General features: G+C 36.2%; 2 protein-coding genes across 2 annotated transcripts; both read left to right on the forward strand.

The window, feature by feature from the left end:
• The first annotated feature begins 3,476 nt into the window (after positions 1–3,476).
• Positions 3,477–11,863, forward strand: LOC114754327 (uncharacterized). Its single transcript, XM_028943102.1, has 2 exons — positions 3,477–3,916; positions 10,393–11,863. The coding sequence occupies exons 1-2, from the start codon at positions 3,551–3,553 to the stop codon at positions 11,716–11,718; spliced, it is 1,692 nt and encodes a 563-aa protein (XP_028798935.1). The 5' UTR covers positions 3,477–3,550; the 3' UTR covers positions 11,719–11,863.
• A 1,228-nt stretch (positions 11,864–13,091) lies between these two features.
• LOC114754329 (putative pre-16S rRNA nuclease) lies at positions 13,092–16,569 on the forward strand. Its single transcript, XM_028943103.1, has 6 exons — positions 13,092–13,439; positions 14,333–14,392; positions 14,503–14,615; positions 15,111–15,179; positions 15,768–15,819; positions 16,099–16,569. Exons 1-6 carry the CDS (start codon positions 13,164–13,166, stop codon positions 16,231–16,233), a joined length of 705 nt encoding a protein of 234 aa, XP_028798936.1. The 5' UTR covers positions 13,092–13,163; the 3' UTR covers positions 16,234–16,569.
• The last annotated feature ends 7,650 nt before the right edge of the window (positions 16,570–24,219 follow it).

The following is a 24,219-nucleotide window of genomic DNA, read 5'->3' on the forward strand; positions in this document are numbered from 1 at the left end:
GGAAATACAAGGGAGGCCTGAACAGTCATACATGTTGATACTATGGATATGTCAACGATTGAAGGAAACCGATGAGAAGACGGTAGCTGAATGGGTAGCAACTGTTAACAACATATTTGAGCGTGTTTTCATAGCATATGGTTGTTGCATAGAGGGTTTTTTGTCTGGGGCAAGACATATACTGTACATAGATGGAACACATTTGAGTGGACCATATAGGGGAACATTGCTATCAGCCTCAGCATATGATGCGGACAATGAATTGTTACCATTCGTATATGCTATTGTGAAAGGAGAAGTGGAGAGACTTATGAGGAGTGGGCATAGTTCTTAAACATGATAAAACAGATAGTTGGTGCAATCCAATTAACTATTGTGTCAGATCGTCACAATGCAATAATAGCAGCTGTTGGAGCAATATTTGGAGGTGACCGTCATGCATACTGTTATAGGCACGTGAAGGAAAATTTCAGCTCTGAAATGAATAAATTATACAGAGGTAGGAGGAGAACTAGTGGTATTAGTAAGGAAGTTGGATTAAAGTTGCTTGATGACATTGCGTATGCGAGGGTTAACGTTGAGTTTGATAAGGCAATGACAAGGATGGGAAATTTCAGTCTTGATTTACTTCAGTGGCTTAACAATCATGGTGATATTCATAAGTAGGCAATGAGCAAGTTTGCATATAAATGGTGGGATAACATAACAACAAACATTGCTGAGTCATTCAATGCTTGGATTGTAAAGGAAATGCGGCATAATGTTGCCCAACTTATTCATGAACATCGTGAGAAGGTTGCAAGGAAGATGTTCGCAGCAAGTGTGGCAATAAGGAACTGGAGAAATGGTATGGGTCCAAACATTGATGGAAAAGTGATGGAAAATGTGGCTAGATCGATTCATATGCATGGTGAACCTTGTGGAGGTGGCAGGACCTTATTTGTTTGGCCCTTTCACTATATATTTTCTTCTCCTTGATAGAGAGCCTTGCCCATGCCTCTTTCGCCTTATTAGTTCTATCTATTGCACTCTGGAATTTTTGCCCTTGAGCAAATTCCTTTCTAAATAAGACATACCCATTCCTTGGCCCTTTTGAAGTTGATGTCTCTCCCTCCAACACCATTTTTTTTGCACATTACACATTAATACAAGCATGTCAGAAAACAATTATTGAGGGTGGGGTTATAAGCTAAAAAGCATTAGGCAAAACGTTACAAGCTTAAAAGTGGAGTTATAAGGCATTTTTCCAGAACAACACAATTCACAGCCTTTCATTCACACGAGGAATATTAAAAATATAATAAAAGTTAGGAAATTGTGATTAACAACATCTATATAAGTATTTACAACTTCAATATGGCCATTTACAACAGCATTTTGAAGAAAACAAACCCCTTTTTCCAAGTTCAGTTAGAACTTTACAACTCCAGTGTAGGGAATAATAACATCTATGTAAGTATTTACAACTTCAGTATGGCTATTCACAACAGCATTTTGAAGAAAACATAGGCCCTTTTTCCAACTTCGGGGTTAGTATTTTACAATTCCAGTGTAGGGATTAACAACATCCATATACATATTTACAACTTCAGTATGGCTATTCACAATAGCATTTTGAAAAAAACAAACCCCTTTTTCCAAGTTTGGTTAGAACTTTACAACTCCAGTGTAGGGATTAACAACATCTATATAAGTATTTACAACTTCAGTATGGCTATTCACAACAGCATTTTGAAGAAAACAGAGACCCTTTTCCAACTTCGGGGTTAGTATTTTACAACTCTAGTGTAGGGATTAACAACATCTATATAAGTATTTACAACTTTAGTATGGCTATTCATAGCAGCATTTTGAAGAAAACATAAACCCCTTTTCCCAACTTCGGGGTTAGTATTTTACAACTCCAGTGTATGTACTAACAACATATATATATAAATTTACAACTTCAATATGCCTATTCAAGAAAACATAAACCCCTGTTTCCAACTTCGGTTAGAATTTTACAACTCCAGTATAGGGATTAACAACATCTATATATATATTTACAACTTCAATATGGCTATTCACAACAGCATTTTGAAGAAAACATAAACCCCTTTTTCCAACTTTGGTTAGAATTTTACAACTCTAGTGTAAGGATTAACAACATCCATATATATTTTTACAACTTCAGTATGGCTATTCACAACAGCAATTTCAAGAAAATACACAAACCCTTTTCTCCAACTTCAGTTAGAATTTTACAACTCCAGTGTAGGGATTAACAACATCTATATATATATATTTACATGAGAGTGCGTACATTCACCTTGTTTTCAAATAATCATTTTAAGTTTGGCCCCCTCTACACCCTTATACACACTTCCCCACACCATCATGTCGTCTCTGCGATTCATACCTTAAATCAAACTATACAATTATACTAATATGCACTTAACTCAGGCTAATAGATGAAAGACAATATTTGCGGTTGCTTCTTAACGTACCTATTGCATCTCAATTATATATGGGCAAAAATAACGAGTTTTGGGTTATTGTCCATAGAGATAATAGTGTCGTCGACGTTAATTAAGCTGACAGAAATAGCTTGGTGGCTGGGCTGGAGAAGTGGTAAATGTGAATGAAAAGAAGAAAAAGGCAGAGATAAAGTAGTGATGAAACAGTGAAATTATGAAGAAGAAAAAAAAAGGTACGGGGGTGTGGGCTGTGTATGTGGTCCACACTCCTGAAAGTATATCAGTCATCATGTGATAAAATCCAAGCAATTTAGTTGGGTCCTCCACTTTCTACACATTCACTTTGTCATTTTCATCTCCAGAAACTACCCACTCCCTCTCACACACATTCGATTGAGATCTTAAAAGTAGCAGTATCAAATATATAACTTCAACAAATACAGAGAAGGAAGGAATGTTAACAAACTTACCTCTGTCTCACCGCAAATTGCTCCTCTTCTCTCTTCCTCGCCTTTGATCGATTGCCGCAATGTAACCGTTCTGTCGCTCTTTTCCTTTCTCTTCTTCGACGGTGACCACCTAACGCTCTTCCTTATTCTCTTCTCTCTTCTTTCACGCCGGTAGCTTCCTCCTCCGCTCTCTTCTCCTCTCTTCTCTCTTCTTCGCTCCGTCGGCTTCAACAGGGATCGGGAATGAGAGTATGAAAAAACCGCCTCTAATCCCCAACTTTTGTTTAAAATAACACTGAGGGCAGTTTGGTCTTTTCGTCTAAGAAAATAATCCCAATTTGATCTCATGGTACTAAAACAGGATTTGTGAAATTCACCGGACGTTTTTGGGATTCTAGAGTTAAAGTTGCATTTTTCTATCTTTTTTCCAAAATACTTCCATCTTCTATTCTCCTTTATTTTCTACTTTTTGTTTAATTTTATAACAGTTAATTAAATTTGGGTCGATTTTTCAGCTCTAATGTGGGTTTGACAACTAATGTGATCCAGTGGAACAAAGTGGGTTCCCTCTCGTCTCCCTCGCAGGAAGAGTACGCTATCTCTTTTCTGGAAAACCCTTCACAAACCCTATTCGCTCTCTCGGCAATGGACTATCCCACATTCCAACAACATCAGCAGCAACAGGAACAAGGCTACGACTCATCTCAAAATCAAGCCTTCGATCAATCTTCCCAATCCTATTATGGGTACAATCAACAATACGACCAGCAATACGTATACTATTCCAATCAAGATCAAGGAAATTCATATGCCCACCAACAATACCAGCAGGAATCCACCTCCATTCACCCTCCTGGAGCCCCAACACCTCCCGAACAGGCTCAGATTCAAAATCAACAATTTTTGAACCAGGATTCAGGTGCGGCGCTCGGTGGCGCAATGAATCCGGCAGCTGCAGCTGTGGCGATTGCTGCTCTCTCGCAGCTCACTCAGTTTGCTGGAAACCCTCCGGTAAAATTTTTATGTTCTTGCTATTATCGCATCGCTAGACGCACGCCTGTGTCGGCCCTTTCCCTTATCAAGTCCGCCTAATCGGCGACAGGAGTCACTCGCATAATCTTTTGTAATCTTATTGCTGAATTTGGCATGCCAATAGGCATGATATTGTGGGATTTTATGATGGGTTGGCGGCACGAATTTCTGGTTTTTGCATTGACTGATATTATAAGAGTATGACATTAGACTCTCCAACTTTTGTGTTGATACTTTGTATATACGGATATTGATATCTGTTTGTCTTCTCTTTAGGGTCTATAGCGGTTTTTTTTGGCCTTTTTACTTATGTATATTATTTTAGTTTTAAAATAATTGCTTGTGATTCATATCAATTTGTCTCTCTCTGGTTAAAGTTTTGCATATTTACTTTCAGTACAAGCATCCATGTTTCTGTTCATAACCACCATTGAAAGAGTGTTCTTCGTGACCAAAAAAGAAAAATATTAAGGTCATCTATGGAATGTGTGGAGACAATAATTTTGACCATGAATTCCTAGAAATAATGTACTACTCCCTCCGATTCTTAACATAGGAGCAAGATGATTAAGGAAATTAGTTAAATTAGTTATTTGTAAAAATATGTATTGGTTCCTCTTTAGGGCTTGTGAAGCTGCAATTTATAAGCACTTATAAGTACATTCGTGTAAGTCAAGACAAAACCCTTCTCACATACTTATCTTGTATTCTGTAAATCACAATTAAAGGGCCAAACAAGCCCTTAATCATTTGTATTCAAACTACTCTTGATGAAAACCCTCTTCATATGTGCAATTAATATAGATAATTTAGGAAAAAAATTAGAAGTATAGAAAACAGAGTGGATATATTTAGAACCTAATCTAACCACCAACCTTTCATCTGGCTTCTATATTGGGGATTGGATGGAGTAATATTTTTGTTTGGATTAAAATACTTCTTGTTTAGAAACTTGAGCTGAATTATATAAATTTTATACATATAAAAAATGAGAAAGGCCATTTTGAGTGATTCTTGTTAACCTTTCACTTTCTGTCTCGGATAAGTCAGTTTTCAAGAATAATTATCTATATGTTTATTCAACAATGTAATTATGAATGGAATGTAATTTTCAGGAGTCATTTCTTCCATCATTCTCCTCCCTAATCCTATTTCAAAGGCCTACCACACTCTTTATTTAAAATAAGCGCTCTAAATCTTCTCCATGAATATTCTTTTGAATCATGTATTGACTTATATAATTGCTGGCTTTTCATTGGTACTCAACTTAATTCTTGAACCATCTTATTGTCTATCATTGGTGCATTGGTAATATGTTCCATGAGATGAAACCATATATTTACCTTCTTTTTGTTTTTTTTTTTTTTGGACAAGATTAGTGCGATGAAGTCCTAAGTTATTTCTTTTTGTAATCTTCCTAATCCTCATGGGAACTAACTGTGAGATTATCTATTTGAGGGAGGTGATTGGTAAACTATCATCTCGAACCTAATATGTCAGGGTTCAGGTGTCATTTAAGTTGCCTATGGTTGCATTATTATCCAATATATTGGTTGTTCTAGATGGCAATATTTTAGTGGCATTCATATCACTAGAACCATGGGATTTCCCATTACACCCGTTTTTGGTTTATTAACAGTACAGAACACTGCTTTTATCATTTCCTCATAACAACTTTTTATTGTTATACTGAACACGGAGTTCTTACATTCGTGGTATGCCGAATGCAATAGAATGAAATTTCTATATGCCATGAAGATACTTCTGGTGCCCATTATTGCGTTGAGAAATGACACTAGTCTTCAGTCCGCTACTGTAAACAAATGAAAAAGGGATTATAAGATACTAATGTAGCACTTCCCCTAATTAATATATTCTATTGTCATTGTGCCCACTCCCCTTGTGGTTTTTAATTTCAATTGAAAATTTAGGTAGAAATCGCACTGTTGCATGTATCCATAATAAGATGCCAAATGATACATTACCTTGAGTCATTGTTTGTGGGGTTATTTTTTTTTTTTTTTGAAGTGCATGCAAAAATGATATTCCGGAACTAAGATTTTGGAAGTGATTGCTGTGAAGAAAATGGCAAGACTTATTTCATTATGAGGCTCGGGAGTCTTGAAGATTCTTTTCTTAAATATTGTTCTGGTAAACATCTATGTCAAGCCTACCCAACTCATCCTGAAGGACTTCTTAGGGTGAAGACAGACAAGATGGGCTACCCTCTATGCTTGTGTTCCTTATCCAGTCTTTTCAACCTTTTTAGCTGCATTGTTTGCCCGTGCTTTGTGATTGTAGAGATAGAAAAGCCATCGAAGTATATAATCAAATTTTTGATGATCTCCCATTTTTCAAAATCTATTAGTTAGAAGTTTTAGAGAAAGCTATATCAAAATGCTATAATGTTCTTGGAGGTTGATTAAGGGAATATTTTGATGGTGATAGTGTTTCTATGAACTATGCATATTTTCTTTGCAAGTAGCCCCTTTCCTTTTGTTGTCTTTTTTGTTTTGCATGTTGTCTTGGTTAAGCTACTAGTTGAAGCTGTGAAAATGAGTATTGATTTGAAAGGTATTAATGTTATATTGTAGCATCTATAAATTGATTCCCATCTCTCCTTGATACATACTAACTTTCTAATCGGTATGCATTTTCAGTGCTTCATCTTATTTTACCAAGATAACATACGGAACTAAAAGGAGAAGGCTTGCAATGACGATAAGCATAGCATTGTAGAAGCATTATCACTATTAAGATTTCCCTAAACCAATATCCAAGAACTCTAGCTTTCTCTAGAACTTTTGGTTGATAGCTTTTGGCAAATGGAAGAGGATTATTAAAAATTTGAGTATTTATTTTTAAGGCTCCTCTATCTTTAATTAATAAGCGGCTTGAAACTAAGAGGTTTGAACTTTGAAGAGACAGGGTGAAAGAGCATAAGCATAGAGGGTAGCATTAAATAGCTTCTAAGAAGTCTTCCATGATAAGTTGGATATGTCTTCATGTTATGACTCTTGGCTTTTTTTTTGGTAGTAATTACTTTCAAGATCTTGATCATTGATATATCATTTTACATCTGAAAACAAATATATATTTTGGCGTCGCAATATACTGAACATGGTATGCACGTGGGAGAGAACTACATACCAAATATGAAACGCCTCATCTTCCCTTTCAACCATGAGTATGGGCTTTCTTTTGATCCTTTTTAAAATTTCTACTTCAGTAATCCTGTTTTTCATTTTCCCTCTGTTATTGTTTTTGCTCTAAATTAGAGAGAAATTATACAAATTAACATCCTAGGGATGAACACCATAATTAAAATTAGTTACAAGCTGCAGAGGCCATGCTATAAGTGGTTTGTGGAAGACACCTCTTGCAAATTGCAGTTGAAGTGTAGGGCTATATTTTGCTAGCCAATCAGCACATATATTCCCTGTAGGTGTGAGCTGTGCCAAGTGATTATGGATTTATACTATTATTCTAGAAGTTCTCCTGGTGTCTGTTTATCTCTAACCCCATGTGGTTTCTTTGACATTTATATTGTTTCAAGACCTGGATGTCCTTGTAGAAAGTCTAGCCCAAGTTCCCCAAACAAGCTAAGGTAACCCGCTAGGGCTCTGATCGTGACAAAAGTTCTGTTAGGTTCTTAGTTATTCTCTAAACATGATAACATTGAATTTATGTAATTGTTCTACTAGATTGTGCTTTTCTTGTGTAAGTAGACTCTCTTTTCTGTATAACCTGGATAAACAATGTGAAAATTCATTGTTTGTTGGGAGTTGTTGGTTTACATTTATGCGTATCATCTGTGCATCAACTCCAAGTAACCCTATCAGACAAAACAGCTGGGTTAAAAAGAAGTCATTATGACTTATGTCATTGCAGGATGGCTCTAAATGATATTAGTTTAATCAGAGTCATGTGAATTTATCATATGTTTTAGATCCAGAGAATGCTCTTCTTTTGATGATTCTCTGGTGAGATCACTGGAAGTGTCATATTCTGTTCTATGCCAATTGGTTAGGAAGCATGGACCCATATATGGACACTGACATGAAATGAAGTGTTTATTTGTAATTTAAAGTGACATGTCATGTCTAATGAGTTTTTGACCTGTGGTAGGCATGAAGGTACCTCTTGGGAAGTATCCATGCTTCTTAGCCAATTAGCCTTGGTATTTGATTAATTTGTGGCAAGTCGAGCTGAAAGAAGATGCCTTGAGATAGTTCCAGTCTAACTTAGGCCACTATTGGATATAATTTCATAGCTGCCCGATTGGTTCTGCATATCTGCTTCAAGATGACCGTTCAACTTCCTTAAAAAATGTTTGAAAATGCATTATATGAAGGACTAATTGAAGATTTGCCCCTTTTCTGACAGTTTCGTGCCATTTTTTATGCTTTTAGATGGAGCATCTTGCCCTGCTCCCTCCAGGTCTTTTGGGACAATCTCTGGACAAAGGATTATTTTGGTAGGTATTAAAACCTTGGCTTCTCATCTAAAACTGTCAGATCAGAAGATGTTGAGAATACTGCAAACTTGGCCGCAGCTCCTTAAAGTGACCAGAGAAAGATATTAGTTGCATTATAGAGTTGCTTTTACCGTTGGTTTCCTATCAATGATGGATTGTGATGGGTCTTTGCTGGTTGCTTTAGAGCTGATTTGGGCATATGGTCATCGATTGCAAGTTTTCTCTTTAAAATGTTTACTCTTCAAACCCATCTACGCTGACAGTTTGCTGATCCAGATAGCTGGGTTTGTGTGTAATGTGGCTAGCGAACATGTTCATCTTTAGCCAGTTATTTTCTTGTTTCTCTCCTTAACTGACTGGCACTTTCAACTAATCATATGATGCCTTGCAGTTAAGGGAGATTTTTCACTTATTTCTTCGTTGTGGATATAATTTTTTGTTTGATTTCTGTTATTTCTTCATTTGTCAGAGGGTCTTTTGTGCTCGGTTTCAGACATAGGGAAGCATTGATCATTTTTCCGAGGCTCTAAATTAAAAGTTATCAAGGATTACTTGATCGACAGTATCTTGAGGCTGATAAATGTGGATGGACATGGATGCAATGAGTTTATTTGGTCAGAAGTCCTGGTGGGTGGGTCTATTTTTGGAATCTTTTGACTCTGAAGAAATGGTCCGAGACATTGATATTATCTCACCCATAAGAAGGGAAGTTCATATAGATTAAGTGGCTTATCAGGAAACACATTATTTCATGAGTTTAGGGTACATCCTTGCATGCCTCAACTTTTGTATGGTGTTTCTAAATTCGTTGTTTAAAACATGTGAGGAGACCACAGGACAAGTAAGATGTGGGATACTGTAACATTAGTGAAAGCTGGATTCATATGCCGTCAGTATCCCACAATAGAATTTAAGAATGAGCAAAGTGAAGGAAAGCTTAAAAGCGTCTTGATTGTTAGGTTATGAGGCAGGGTTGTTAACCGAATTCACATGCTTTCCTTTTCATTGTTCATTCTGTGATCTAAGTGGGCCCTTGTTGAACTGTTTGTTGATGAGCATGTACTGGCATTTCAATAGAATGTCAATTATGGTAATATTTCACAAAAAAATTGGATTTTTAAATATTTAGATTTAACTTTTACACAATTTGGAGTAGTTTTAAAGGCTGCCTTGAAAGCAATTTTAGAGGCTACATTATCCTTGTGTCTGTTATAATTTTTGTTTTGAGTCTCTTCTGGATATAGCCTCGCTGGACCTTATATTCCCTTTCCTTGAGCAGTGCTTTCTTTGCTGATACTCTTTGTTCTATAGTTTCCACAAGCTCTTGAGAATCACAAATTTTTCTCTAGATATTTTGGTTATGTTCAGGAGTTGTGAGGAGAATGGAAGGGAAGGAATCCATGAGAAAAGAGGGGTGATTGTTATATGATAATCTCTCTCTGTTCGGTAAAACTATCTCCTCCAAAATGTCTCGAATTGGATGATACGTAAATGTAAATGAGAACATTGGAGGATTTTGGGAGATTAACTTGAAATCCTTCACTCTTATCCTGCCCTCAATGTTAACTCTCTAACAAGTAAAGGGTTTCAATGAAACCTAACCTTCCCCTTTGTTGTCCGCACCAAACTCACTCTCATCGTTCATTATGTTGACTGCTTGCTATGGAAGGGCTTTTTCGTTCATGGACACCAATTTCCAAGAATTAGAGTAATCTCGGTGCATTTGTATGGAGACCAAGATGAGCTATATTGATTATGGCTAGTAAATAATGCAACTCTTATGTTTATCGAGATTTTATGTCGATTATTGAAAATATCTAATATGGTGACTACTCTGTTCGTTACTATAGCTGCCATTAACCGTGTGATTATGGTGTTGTTTGTGTGCATTTCTTTTCATTCCATGCAATGATTTTCTGCTTGATGTTGCAACCATCTCATATGTGCTTCCTTTCACACTTGAATGCTGTACCTATAGATTGGGCAGTCTCGATACAGAGTTGTTGGCAGCAGGGGCAGACCATTTAGACGGGGTGGTCGTGGGCATTTCAATCCCCGAGGTCGTTCCCCTTACCGTGGTGGAGGTCGTGGCCATGGGGGTGGTAGGCACTTCCCATCTCATTCTTCAGAATTTGTACCAGCTGCTACTGAAGGCACATCGGTGGCACAGCAACCTTCATCAATATCTGGGCCTATTCCAGCCCAGGTTCCAGTGGCAACATTGCATCCGCCACCATGTAAATTATGGTGCGAGGTTTGCAAGGTTGAGTGCAATTCTGCTGAGATTATGGAGCAACATAAAAATGGAAAGCGGCATAAAAAGAATTTGCAGGTACATGAGGAATTACAAAGGCGCAAAGCTATAAATGGACAACAGAGTAGTCAGATGCCCTCTTCTCAATTGAATTTAACAACCCAGGCTGAGAAAATTCTTGAATTGAAGGCAGAAGGGTGTCCAGCAGAAAATATGGATCCTAGAGCAACAGATGACAATCCAAAGAATGAACTTGATTTGCAGAACAATACTGGAGAAGCTTCAGAAGCTCCAGATGATGACTCTGAGGAAAAACCCAGGGATGGCTTGGCTTCGAGGGGCCGTGGTTTCAAGCGAAAGATGAGAGGAGGAAGGGGAGGTAAATACATGAGAAATCACGATGGGTCAAGAAAGCCAGTGGAACCTCCTAAACCTAAACAGGCTATTTCTTTCATATGTGAGTTGTGTAATGTTATATGTGAGTCACAGGTGGTTTATGACAGTCACTTGATCGGTAAAAAGCACCAGTCGAATCTTAAACGGGTCCATGGGCACCAAGCCATGTCCCAAGAACCAGTGCCGCAGTCAGTTCCCCCAGCTAACACCAGTGCTGTGTCTAATTTTGTTGACATCAATGCTCTTGCAAATTCAATTAACTCTCAAGTCCAACAAGGTGTTAATGATCCACAAGTCCTCTTGGCTCAGCTCCTAATGACAGTATTGTCTCAAGCTCAAGCAGCAACATCTGCAGCCGCCCCCACAGGATCTGTAGCTGCTCAGCTTTCGGCACTCATGCCAGGCTCTAGCTGCGGACCAGCATTTCAACATGTCCTGCCGACACAAGCATCAGGAAGTTCTGCACATGGTGAGAATGAAAATCCTGCAGGGAAGGCAAAAGTTCAGGTGCTATCTGATCCAACTCCTGCTGATGGTCCTCAAACTGCAGGTGGAATCTCTGAAACTGAAGAGAAGATACATGAAACACCCGCAGAAAATCCAAGTGCAGCAGATGAGCAAGGACCTTCACAAGGCAATGCTCCTACTTTGTAGAAGTATATGAAGTTTTATTTTGTATAGTTCATACTTCAGTTCAATCCTTTATTTCCAGCTTTAGCAACCCGTTCCCCCATGGAGATCTTTTTCCTTATGCCCAAACAATGAAAAAGGTTGTCAGATTTATACTGTTTAGAATCGAGCTACTGTGTTATTGGGCCTCTCTTTTGTGGGGCATCGTGTGAGTAAGAGGAATTGAACCGACCGCTGATTGAGGAGGAAGAGGAGAAAAAAAGAAAAAGAAATTGTAGCTTTGAAAATATGGTTTCGGCTGTGATTTGTGAACTTCAAACTGATTCTGTTTAGGAAAGGGCATCTTCCGAGAAAATCAGATTCATAAATTTCATATATTGTATGAGAATCAGTTTTAAAAAAATGACGTCTAAAATGAGAAGTTTTCTTTACTTATATGTATATTGTTTTCTTTTTTTGGGTGAAAAAATGTATTTTGTCTTAACTTAGTATGAAACTTCAACCGTTTAAGGTATGCCTGGTTTGGTTTTCATATCACATTTCCGTGTCAGCAAGCATGTAAGCCAAGTCAAAGCTGTTAACGTCACATAAGCAAATTTAATACCATATCCAATACATAATATAAGAGTTTGATTGGTTTTTATTTGGTTCTTCATATAGTATTTAAATTCACTTTGTTTTTCATGTTTGTTTATTTTTTTTCTTTCAAGGTAGTCTTTATAATAATTGTTATTTTAACCAATATATTTGATTAGTAAAAATATTTTAAGAAAGACAACATATACTTATTACAAATAATTAACTTAACTAGTTTTTTTAATTTATTTAAATTAGTTACTAGCCTTATATTAAGGATTAGAAATAGTATTATTAAGCTTAAGTCCAAATGGATGGTATTTAAAAAAAAAAAAAAAGGAGGGACAAAAAACTAGAAGAAAGAAAGTATATGAATCAAAATCAAACCTAGACAAAAATATATGGACCTAGGGACCTTGACGAAATTTTTTTCAACTAATTAAAGAAAAAGTAGAGTATTTTTGATTATTTGCCTCGTGATTGTTGTCATTAATTACGGATAAAATTACACAACAATAATTAATATATTTCAAGGTGATAATTTGTTTCTTAATATAAAAAATAACCCCCCTAAAATAATACTCGTAATTGCTAGATGAATAGAAAAGATGGAATTCTAGGGGCTTCTTCCTTTTGTAATTAGTTGTGATTTTAGCACTATAGTGTTGTCTTATAATTAATCTTCATATCTTTTTAATATAATTTTGTCTTTTGTTTTTTTGAAAAATAAAAAAGAAAAATTAAAAAAAAAACCCAAAAGAAAATATGAAATATAGGCTTTCCCCCCGAAATTCTTCCCACGGGCACAAGGAGATTTAGCTTTAGGGCAGAAGCGCGCGCGCCCACACACATGTTGGTTAAATGTGAAACTAAACGTCGGCATTCCCTCTCCAATGTCGACGCAACATCTGCGACCTCTGCCTCTTCCCAATCCGTTGCTCTGTTGTAAACTGCGTGTTTCTCTCAATGCAACACGCTCTTCTTCTTTGAAACGATGTTCATCCCAGAATGGAGCAAAGGCAATTTTGACCTTAGAAGAACTTCCTCCTAATGCCCTTCGCCGCAAGAAAGACCCACAATGGAGAGGAGGCTTCAGCCTCGGACTCGACCTGGGATTGGCTCGCACAGGCCTTGCCCTCAGTAAAGGCTTCACTGTTCGTCCTTTGACGGTAGCAATTTATTCCTTTCTTCGCTCCTTCTTTTTTTTTTTGGCGTCAAAATTTGGGTAAATCTTTCATATTATGAACCAACATATGATCTTTAGTATTTTAATTTCTCAATTAATTTAAAAGCTGTGCATCAAACGTTGGAGCTAAACATATTTTAAAAATTCCCTATCCATACAAACTGGTGGATTTCTAATTCTTCATGTCCATGTGTTTAATGGTTGACTATAAAGTTTTCCGGTGTTCATAATTTAAAAAGTCGAAAGTGGTGAGCGTAATGCTCCTAATCGTTGGCCCTTTTTTATTTTTTCCCCCCGTAGTCTTTATTCTATTCAAAAAGGGCCGACAGTAAAATGTTGAAATCAGAACTATGTGGAGGTTTATCGTGAAGTGTCTACAGAAAGTGTAAAAGAACACGTGAGCTCAATTACCGTTGTCTGCCTTTATTGGTATGCTTTAGGTGACTCGATTGATAATGCAGGCTCTTGACATTGTAATTCCCCTCTATAAACAAGTTTTAATATGGAATCTCTGCCTAGTTTTAGTTTTGACGTGAGTCATGTTACACAAGTTGCAGTTAATGTCATGTTTTGAGAATGTGTGACATTGCCGGTGTTCCCTATGCAGCATAAATTCCATGCTTATCAATTACAGTTTAAAGTTTTTGTCCCATTGCATTCGTTATTGTATATCGCACGTCCTTATGACATGATTATTTTGTGGGTGTGTTATTGCAATTTGGCTTGGATAAGGCTTGTTAACATTGCAATTCATGTAGCAAATTTAGAAGATAAAGCTGCTTGTTTTGTTGTTGCAGTGTGACTAATTTGTTGCAACCAATGAAATTTTTTGTGTTTAATCATACGTCTTTTCTCATAATCTTATAGCTATTTTAGGTTTTGGAATTGCGAGGGCAGAAGCTTGAGGTCCAGCTTCTTAAGATTGCTGAACAGGAGGTCCAAATCTTCACTTTCTCTTTCTCTCTCACTGCATGTAATTCTGTGGTTGAGGATCCATAGCAGTTTAAATATGCTGTTTTAGTGATAGAAGATTTTAATTATGTTAGGAAGCTGATGAGTTTATTGTTGGACTTCCTAAATCTTCTGATGGGAAGGAGACACCACAATCAAACAAAGTTCGCAGCATTGCAGGAAGGCTTGCAGTTCGAGCTGCAGAGAGGTCAGAGACATTGATGCACAACTTGTGCTTGTTTTCTAAATTCCATGGAAGGAAATATATTGAAATGTTCATAACGACCTGATAACAATCTTAGTGTCTATTTAATATTTCATATCCATCTCAGAGTTGCTAAACTAGTCACTTACGATCGTCCTTCCAAGTATAGACTTAAGTTCTTGACCTTGATAATCCCTCAAGTTTCTATGTTCCTCCACATTTAGGCTGGTAAATGATTTCCTTGCCTCATGCATTTTGAGAACTAGCTAATTTGACTTTGCCATTTTTTAAATCATAGTATAATATCACATCTTACCCCAAGAGTGACCTAATACCAGAGGGAAGAACAGAGAAGAATATGTTTTGAAGCTTATGTAATTAAACTTGAGTATTAAATTTAAATGATGTTTCTGTAACAACGTCTGCTTGGAGGTTCTTTGAATTGATATAGCCATTTAAGGGTCCTATCTTATGTATGACTCAGCTTTTAAATTTCAGGGGTTGGAGAGTGTATCTACAGGACGAACATGGGACAACAACGGAAGCAACAGATCGAATGATTAACATGTAAATGTTGTGGAGCTTATTTAACTTAGGGGATTCTTGTATTTCTTGGAATTATTTCTCGTTTGGGTGATTTCACTTGTTCCTTTATTATCATGAACTAAAGATGTGTCGTGTAAAGCTATTTATGTCATTGTTAGAGTAGTAATTTTGGTATCTGGTGGTTGCTATCAAGTCAAGCGAAAAGGAGACCATAGTGCTAGCAGATTCTGTATACAACTGTTGTAATTCTAATTTGGCATGTCCTGCATGAAAGGGTATTGACGGGAAAAGAATCTAGGAACTTCCTGATGGCATCTTGTTGTCAAAGCGATGATTTGAAATCCTTTAACGGGTATCACGTAGGCGACTTTCATATCAATTTTCAAAATTTTGTCTCATGATTGTGAACAGATGGAGTATGTAATATTGCATTTAGGAAAAGAATTCCTTCTGTAAGCAGTAAATCCTTTTTGCCCATGGTGAAAGATGATTTTTTGACCTCATACCAGCGTAACTGTTCAGAATTCACTGAATTTTGTATGTGCAGAAAAATTCTTATATGGGATCCATTCTTTTATTGGGGAATTAACTTTTAAATAACTCTTTCAGGGGCCTCAGTAAGTCCACACAGCAAAGGAAACTTGATGCTTTTGCTGCCATGGTTAGTGAATACAGTGTTTGATTGCAAATACTTATCTGTATTTGAGGTATCTATATTTTATGCCATGGTAATCCATTTAGTGCATTTACAAAGCACTGGCCATAAAAAGCACACAAAAAAAAAAAAAAAAAGTTGTATTTGGTACATGTTACATGTGACAATTCAAATTATATATGGACATTTAAAATAGTGTCCGAGTATCTGTATGATCTTATCAGCATTCATAATTGATAAAGAATGCAACTCTAGAGTAATTGTAATCTTTTCTTTTTCTTCCAGATGGTACTGGAGAGATATTTCCACTTGTCAGGTGAGGGTGTTGAACTTGTATTGCCGAAGAATCTTGATCTGCAAGAAAAACTTCAGAGGGGTCCTCCCAAAGACATTGATTTCTTGGATGAACTTGAGGGCTGAAGAGTGATCTCAGAGAGGTGGTGACATGGGATGAAGCCTTTGAAAACCGTGCTGTCATTCATGCTTGAGAAACTACGCACGAACGAGCAGAAAAGAAAGACTTAAATGTTTTAACAATCGTTCATCAGCTTGAAAGAATTCCAGAGGTTTTAATCTGGAAACGGAAAAACGGAGGGTGAAACTAGGAGGAAGTAACCATTCACAGCTGTCATTTGAAAAGCTGTACGAATGTTATTCTTTCAAGTCCTAAACGTTGCAATCTATGTAACCATATTTGCTGTGATTAAAAAAATTGGTTAAGTTATTTGTGAAAAATGTGATCAACTCGAGTCTGAATTCTGTGTCAGAAAAACACTTCAAAATTTCTAAATCCTATTCTGCGCCAATCGAAGTTGTTCAACATCTTCCCTATAGGTGTTTAAGTATATTGTGGCTTGAAAATATAATACTCTTCCGGTCCTTAATATAGGATCCTTTTGACTATTTTGATTAAATTAAGGATGGTAGTTAAGTTAGGTAATAAATATAGATATCCCAAAATACCCTCGGTTTACACTTCTAAAAAGAAACTGACATTTGAAAAAAATTAGTCTGGTTAACTCGCCTCCTCCGGTACCAACGTCGTCCAAGTTCTCCTGGCTCACGCACCGTCTGGTACCAACGTAGTTACGTTTTCTGTTTGATTGGGTAAAACATAAATAGAAGATTATATTTTCTAGGCACAAAGAAAATAGATAGTATGATTATTATTATGCTATTCCTCGGAGGTAAAAAAATCCAATTACCTTGAATGGGTATTTGTATGAAAATATTTTTTTTAAATGTTTAAATTATTTTATTAAAAATATAAAATGGTAGAATTGATGTTTGTGTGGAATCAATAAGTAATAAGTATTCATTCACTTTATAAAATATATAGGTGTATTATTAATGAATAATGAGTATTATTGTGGTATTTAATTATCTAATAGGGGTAATTTAGGAAAGAATGAAAAAATATGAGAAAGGGGTTCTATATTTAGGACTAAAATCAACCTTCTAATTGGGTCCTATATTAAGGACCGGAGGAGTACAACACATTTCGTCGGTCATCAATCAACGAATGAAGGACATAATAACTATGTGATGTGTCAAGTTGATTTTGTGTCTGCAAACTTGACAGGAAGGAGTTCTCAATCGGAAGGTATAGCCTAATGCTCGCTCTGGTCCTTATTACTCCTTTGGTCTTTTTATTTCAAAATTTGAATTGGTTTGGTCTTGTTTTTTAGGTTCTTCTTAGAGATATGTAAGCATAAATACATTTTTACTAATTTTGCCAATAATTAATTTTTTCTTCTCTCTCATCTTTTTCTCATACTACATTCTCTTTCATCATTATCTTATTGTTAGCATTTCTCTTTCTCATTTGCCCCTTATTAAAAAATAACATGCTTGGAAAAAATGGTTCAATTTTTACATATTTATTGCCTTTAATTAGTTTTAACTGCTTTCTAAAATCACATAATTTAGCTAAAATGATTTTATAAAAAGGATTAGAGGGCGTATAATAAGTCTTCTAGAAGGTGTTTTTGATCCATTTTATAAGACATTTTGATAATTTCAATGAGCATTAAATTATTTTCCCCCCACATATGTCCATATTTAGTAAGGTTAATAAGAGAGTCGAAATTAACATGATGCTAAAATTCAATGCGGTTATTAATATGGGTAATATTGGAAATCATTTAAATTTTATGATAACTATAATACTTTTAGTTATTTTTAGGAGTAAACTTAGGTCAAGTTAACCAGGTCAAATAGGTCCATGAAGTTAATCAGAATGTGACACTTATATTAGTTCTCCATATCACCACTTAACCCCAACACATACCGCTAGTCCTGGATTTTTTTTTTTTTCAAAGATACAGAACTAGGCGATTGATCATGAAGGCTGAGAAGAGTTATGACGGCCGTGTGTTCCTCTGGAATTGAACTTCTTGAAGGCTGAGAAGAGTTTACTCCTTAAAAGATTATTTGATGATTTCGACATTAAGGGTGTGTTTGGTATGAGGGATTTGGGAGGGAGGGGAGGGAAGGGGAGGGATTTTAATCATTTTCCCTTGTTTGGCAACACACAAATTTTAGAAGGGGAGGGAAAATTTTTTAAAATTTCCCCTCCCCTCCCCTCCCTAACCTTCCCTCCAAAATTGGGAGGATTTGGAGGGAAAGGGCAATATTTTGTCATATTATGACCATTATGCCCATATTTTGTCATGTTGTAACCATTATGTCTATATTTTGTCATGTTGTGACCATTATGCCCACACCTTAAATAAAATAAGAGCAAAATTATCCATATTAAAATGTTTTTCCCTCCCCTCCCCTCTTTTTTTATAAATCCAAACAAGATAATATTAAAATCCTTCCACTCCCCTCTCCTCCCCTTCCTTCCATTAAAATCCCTCCCCTCCCCTTCCTCTCATTGAGCCAAACATACCCTAAAGAGAGGAGTGAATAAACAAGCAATCAAAGGGGTGGGGTTCACATGGTCACATAAACACGTTGGGGTGGGGGTGGGGGGGGGGGGGAGAGGGAGAGAGAGGATGGACTTTTAAGCAATCGAAGCTGGAAAAATGAAGCAATCAGAGAAACCCATAAAATGAATCGAATTTTTGTGACGTACACCTCGCGTTTGACATCCAAAAGCAGTAATTTGATGAACGCAAAATTCAATACACGTGGCCGTCATGACTCTTCGTAGCCTTTATGATCAATCGCCCTAGGTCTTGCATTTTATGTTTTTCGGAATTTTTTTTTTTTAGGACTAACGGTGTGTATGGGGTTTAAGTGCTAGATGGAAAACTAATATAGGTGTCACATTCTGATTAGTTTTTATGAACTTACTTGACCTAATTAACTTGACCTAAGTTTACTCCTTACTTTTATTGGCTAGTGTTAAGTTAGAAACTTTTTATATTATAAATTGAAAGGAATAGTTACATCTATACCTTAATCTATAAATTGAAAGAACTCTCAAATCGAAATCGGAAAAAGAAGATAATGCGTAAAAAGCTTATGAGTTAATGGCTCGTTTGGTTCAACCCATTGCACATTGCAGTGCATTAATGTAATATTTATTATTGGACTAGTGTTTGATTTGTTTTATATACAAGTTGCAATGGGTTTTTTTTAGTAATTATTTAAAATTAATATGTGACAGTCTATTTTACCCATAACACGTCTTTTCAGATTTCAGAAACAATTGCCAAGGGGCCATTGCTCTACGTGGCCAGTCACCATAGCCGTTGCACCGCCTCACTAAGGATCGTCCGATAGAATGCATCACTGCCCTTGCCCTTAGTTGTCTCCGCAATCGTCGCCCTTGGTTGTCTCCGTCACTATTGCTGCTAGTTCTATCGCTTTTCAATGCATCTCCTTGTTTTTCTTCTTCAAGTTCGGATCACGCGTCATTCAGCTAGAAGAAAGCTCTACAACCCAAGAAGACTCATTCACTGCCTTCTTTTTGGTCATTACAGTGGGGAAGTTCTTTTGAAATAGAAATCTAGAAGGTATGTTTTGAATCCCCATACCCATAAGCTCGTTTTGCTCTGTTGTTATGGCCCAAACAAAGGGACATCCAATTGCTTGTTGCCATCAAAATGATAGAACGATTATTTCTTGTAATTGTTTATCTCTAGTCACTAAATCGAGAGCCACTTTTTGTTAGTCAGATATGCCTGGACACTGGCACTGGAACTCAAAAACAGTAGTTGATATCCATTTTCAGATTAAGCAATTTTTTTTGTGGGGCCCTGAAGAAAGCATAAATTTCAAAGTAATTTTAATTAGAAAGATGTTGAAGAGGAGAAGGAACCACTCGAACTAGAAATTCCAACAAAATGGCTGATGATTGGAATTGGTATTGTGAGCACTGTACCTATCCAAATACAACACATGCCAAAATGTGTCTGTTAACTCTAAAATTTCAATGCTTTACTCGCGAGGAGACCTGAAATAATCATGACTTTATTATTTGGAATCATGATTTGGAGTCATTATAATAGAGTAAATCACTATTTGAATATATAACACCCTATTGTTTAATTGTTTATTTCAACATGTGTTTATCATCTGGAATCATTATTTCTCTTGATGTGTAATTTTTATGATGCAGATGACACTAGAGGCAAATGAATGGCATATAGCAACATGTTATACATTTGAAGTACCAAAGAGAAGTGAGGGAGAACATCTCACTAGATCTGATGCGTGACCTTGGACCCAATATTGGAACTATCAAAGTGTCAAAAATAAGGCTCCTATATAATGTACTTATATACAAGGAATTTTTTATTGTAATTACTGGTACAAATTTATTGTAATTGGTTTTAAATGAGGTAGGAAGGCAAATTTATTTTAAACATTTTGCAACGTAATTTCAGTAGAATGAAAAGTTGTATTTTTTGCAAATCCTTCTACACGCACACACACATATATACCAGCATCAATAAACCAATATCTATATATCAATTGGTTTATATATAAGTGTGTGTATCATCATATATACTTCCATTATTTTGTGCTCCTCTTGTGCACAATTATATATATATATATATATATATATATAAATGAACATTAGTAAACCAAAATTATATAGGTGTGTGTATGTAGGGATATGATGTGCAATTAAAAAACAGTATGTAATCATAAGCGTATAATGAGCATCAATAACCCAACAAAAATACCAAACGTGGAGTTCTTTTAATCTAAGAAAAAATTTGTCATATGAAGGCATATGCACAACATAAGTGCAACAATTGTGATGCCTATACAATAATCAAGTTCCTTTATTCTTAAACACAATATGCAATCATCAAGCTCATACCTAATAAAATATAATCCAAAAATAGTCCCTTTGAATCTCCTAAGTAAATAATTATACTAGCTAATTGATGAGATGACGAATCCAACCAGCCTTGTGTTCATCTAGAATGAGTGGGAATCCAATCATTAGAGTTTGAGATCCAGAAATTCCAAGATGAGCCATGTCAATCTCATCAGATGTCAGCCCTTTAACTTTCAGCACAATTTAGCATATAATTGTTGAGTAACTTGCATGAGAAGATTCCGGACAAGCCTCAACAAATGGTTTGCACATATTTTTAGAGACCTGGATCAAATTTTTAAAAGACTCCTTTATTGATTTATACAACAATTCTGCAACACGATGACTTATTCTACTTCACTTTCTAGATGTTGATTGGACTTTACTTTGATCTATCTCAACATATGGTTCAATTACAACGTCAACTTGACCATTTTCATTTGCCTCTTAATTTTCGTTTGCCTCTTGTTCAGCCTCCTCTTAAGCTTGAGTAGGTATTATGGCACCGTTTCCAGTGGCATAATCCTTACAGCATACAAATATCAGCTTTTCAAAGTGCTAAAACTTCTTATTATTGAACTTACCAACATTCTTGTTCCCCTGAACGCATAAAAAATTTTGTAAAATAATAGCAATATGAACTTTTTTTTTTTTTAATAAGCCATGTCATACCTTCACGTATTGTTCCCACACCGCATCCTCAGCTTTAAGGCATTTATTCATTGGGTCCTAGCCAAAACTAGAAGTATTGATGCCACAAATCAAGTTATGGACGTGCTTTGATTTAGGACGTGCTTTGATTTTAGTCCCTAGAATCTTTTCTTTCAACATTTCTTCTAACTTGCCCATACAATCCCCACCAAATCCTGTGTCAGCAACAAACTTGCCTTCTAACTTCAATTGAAACAAACAATTCACAAGCACATCATCCTCAAAATCACTCTATAGATGATTGAGTCCTTTTAAAGCATTGTCCTACTCTTGATTGTCCATCTAAAAGAACCACATAAATACACTGAAACTAGATATCATACAAAACACATAAACTCATAATGTGAAATAGCTTTCAAACACATTGAACCAAATTTGAACCACATTTAAAAGAACCAAATCCATCAATAAAATCACAAAATATCTCATTAAATTACACATAATGTTAAGGTTTTAAATCCAAATTAGAAGTACTAATAGCATAAAAGTTTCAAATCCATTACAAACGGCTTATCTATTTCCCCTACAAGCTCTAAATGCATTGAACATTTTATTGGCCAAATTATCACGAAATGCATGAGCTTTGTTCGCATCCTTGTATTCTCATGAGAATACTTGACAGTATCAAGAGAGTAATCAACCTTGTGGTGTTTTCATAGCTAGGGTTGTAAGAGATAAGTTTTCTTAAGATCCTACCTAGATTATTTGTTCACTCAATCTTGTGATGCCACTTGATAGGAGGGGACTGTACATACTAGCTAGAATCAAGTAACGATTGGACAGATGATCTAGGTAGGACCTTAAGAGAACTTGTCTCTTACAACACTAGCCATGAAGATACCACAACATTGATCACTCTCTTGATACTGTCGAGTATTCTTACGAGAATAAGAGGATGCAAGGAAAGCTCACACAAAGAGAAATAACATTCTCGTATTATTCAAACTCATATCTCTCCCATCCGTTTACGGATGATAGGCCGCACTGAAACTCAACTTTGTACCCATAGTCTACTGTAGTGCTTTCCAAAATTTGGAAAGAAATCGGGGATCTCTATCAGGCATGATTGTTTTTGGTACCCCATGTAACCTCACAATTTCCTTAATATATAACCGCGTGAGCTTTTCTAGTTGATACTCTTTTCTTGTTGCCATAAAATGAGCTGATTTTGTCTGTCAGTCAACTATTACCCAAATTGCATCATATCTCGATGACGTACAAGTCAATTCCATGATGAAATCCATAGAAATACTATCCCATTTCCATTCAGGGATACTTAAAGGTTGCAGAGGTCCTAATGGTCTCTGATGCTCTGTCTTAATTTTCTAACATATTAGGCACTTAGACACATATTCTGTCATATCTCTTTTCTTACCAGGCCATAAAAATAATTTTCTAATGTCTCGATACATTTTCTTTATGCCTGGATACATAGTGTACTTGCTTTTGTGCACCTCCTCTAGAACTTGTTTTTTAATATTAGCCACAGAAAGAATGTATACTCTTCCCTTATACTTCAATATTCCTTCTGGGAAGATCTCAAAGTCCTGAGTCTCATTCTTCAGTACTTTAGCTTTAAAGATGTCTGCTAACTGATCTCTCTTTTGAGCTTCTTCTATTTGCTTCATCCATTGTGCCTCTGCTTTTACCACTTCAACCTTTCCATTATTAACTGTACCTAACAGATAGGATTCCAATCCCTGATGCCTTTAATAAGTTTATGCTCTTTTATCATTAGTGGTGCTATTTGTACAACTTTCCAGTTCAATGTGTCTGCTACCACGTTAGCTTTTCCTAGGTGATACTTTATTTGATAGTCATAGTCTTTGAGTAAGTCCATCCATCTCCTTTGTCTCATATTCAATTCTTTCTAATCCTGTAGGTACTTGAGACTTTTATGTTCATAACACAATTCAATAGTTCCCCTATACAGGTGATGCCTCTAGATTTTTAAGGCATACATGATCGCTTGCAGCTTGAGGTCACGTGTGGGGTAATTCTCTTCATGCGTTTTAAGTTGTCATGAAGTATAAGTAACCACTTGACCTTGCTGTATTAGCATACATCCCAATCCTTACTTACTTGCATTGGTATACACTACATACGGTAATGTAGGATCAGGAATAATCAACATAGGAGTAGAGGTCAGCTTTTGTTTTAACTCTTGGAAACTAGCCTCACATTTTCTATCCCAGATGAACAGTTGGTTCTTCCTTGTGAGCCTAGTCAGCGGGTGGGCAATCCTGGAAAAATCCCAAATAAATCTTCTATAATAACCCGCCAGTCCTAGAAAGCTTTGAACTTCTGTCACCATCATAGGATGTTTCCAATTTAATATTGCCTTAATTTTGCTTGGTTCTATAGATACTCCTTCTCGGGTAATTATGTGACCCAAGAATCTTAACTTATTC

The sequence above is a fragment of the Neltuma alba genome, unplaced genomic scaffold (genome assembly GCF_004799145.2).
Source record: "Neltuma alba isolate B1F8T4 unplaced genomic scaffold, ASM479914v2 tig00010128_pilon, whole genome shotgun sequence".
NCBI classification, from domain to species: Eukaryota; Viridiplantae; Streptophyta; class Magnoliopsida; order Fabales; family Fabaceae; genus Neltuma; species Neltuma alba.